At 62.7% G+C, this 759-nt stretch overlaps 1 protein-coding gene across 1 annotated transcript in view; it reads left to right on the plus strand.

The window, feature by feature from the left end:
• Nucleotides 1–372, plus strand: part of ZBTB22 (zinc finger and BTB domain containing 22) — a gene marked incomplete at its 3' end in the record, with an annotated part of 8,918 nt that extends 8,546 nt beyond the window's left edge. The window contains exon 3 of the mRNA XM_010574123.1: nucleotides 31–372. Within this exon, the coding sequence (XP_010572425.1) occupies nucleotides 31–372 (342 nt within the window). The remainder of the gene's footprint in view (nucleotides 1–30) is intronic.
• Between the last annotated feature and the right edge of the window lie 387 nt (nucleotides 373–759).

Here is a 759-nt window from a genome sequence, read left to right on the forward strand (position 1 = left end):
GTGTCCCCAACTGTCCCCATGTCCCCGCAGCGGCTCTCTCCGTCTTCACCATCACCCCGGATCTGGGGGGGTCCCCGGGGGCCGCCCTGGAATTACACTGCGCCTTCGCCGCCCCCCCCGGCCCCTTCGCCCTGGAATGGCGGCACCAAGACCGTGGCGCCGGCCGTGTCCTCCTCACCTACGACTCAGCCACCTCCCGTGTCCCCAAGGCCACCCCAGGGGTCCAACTGCTCTTGGGGACGACGGAAGGGGGGGTCAGGGAGGTGACGCTGCGGTTGGCCCCCCTGGCCGTCGCCCACCAGGGCACCTATATCTGCTCCATCTTCCTGCCCCACGGCCAAGGCCAGCAGCTCCTGCGCGTCCGCATCCTCGGTCAGTGCCCCTGCTGGGCCATACGGCTCTTAGGGGACCAGGGTGGGAGCCTATAGGGTTCCTATAGGGGTGGGATGGGGCTTCAGCGTCCCCCAGTGCCCGTATAGGGGAAAGGACCGGGCTGGGAGGGTTATACTGGGGATCAGATGTATCAGACTGGGTCATATAGACTGTATTGGACTGGTCTGTAATCCTATATGGACCCCATGGGGGTGGGAGCAGGCTTCAGCATCCCCCAGTGCCTGTATATAGGAATAGACTGAGCTGGGGGGGGTTATATTGGGGATCAGATGTATCAGACTGGGCTATATGGATCATATTGGACCAGTCCATAATCCTATATGGACCCTGTGGTGGTGGGAGCAGGCTTCAGCATACCCCAGTGCC

The sequence above is a fragment of the Haliaeetus leucocephalus genome, unplaced genomic scaffold (assembly GCF_000737465.1).
Source record: "Haliaeetus leucocephalus isolate CR32 unplaced genomic scaffold, Haliaeetus_leucocephalus-4.0 Scaffold407, whole genome shotgun sequence".
Classification (NCBI taxonomy): domain Eukaryota; kingdom Metazoa; phylum Chordata; class Aves; order Accipitriformes; family Accipitridae; genus Haliaeetus; species Haliaeetus leucocephalus.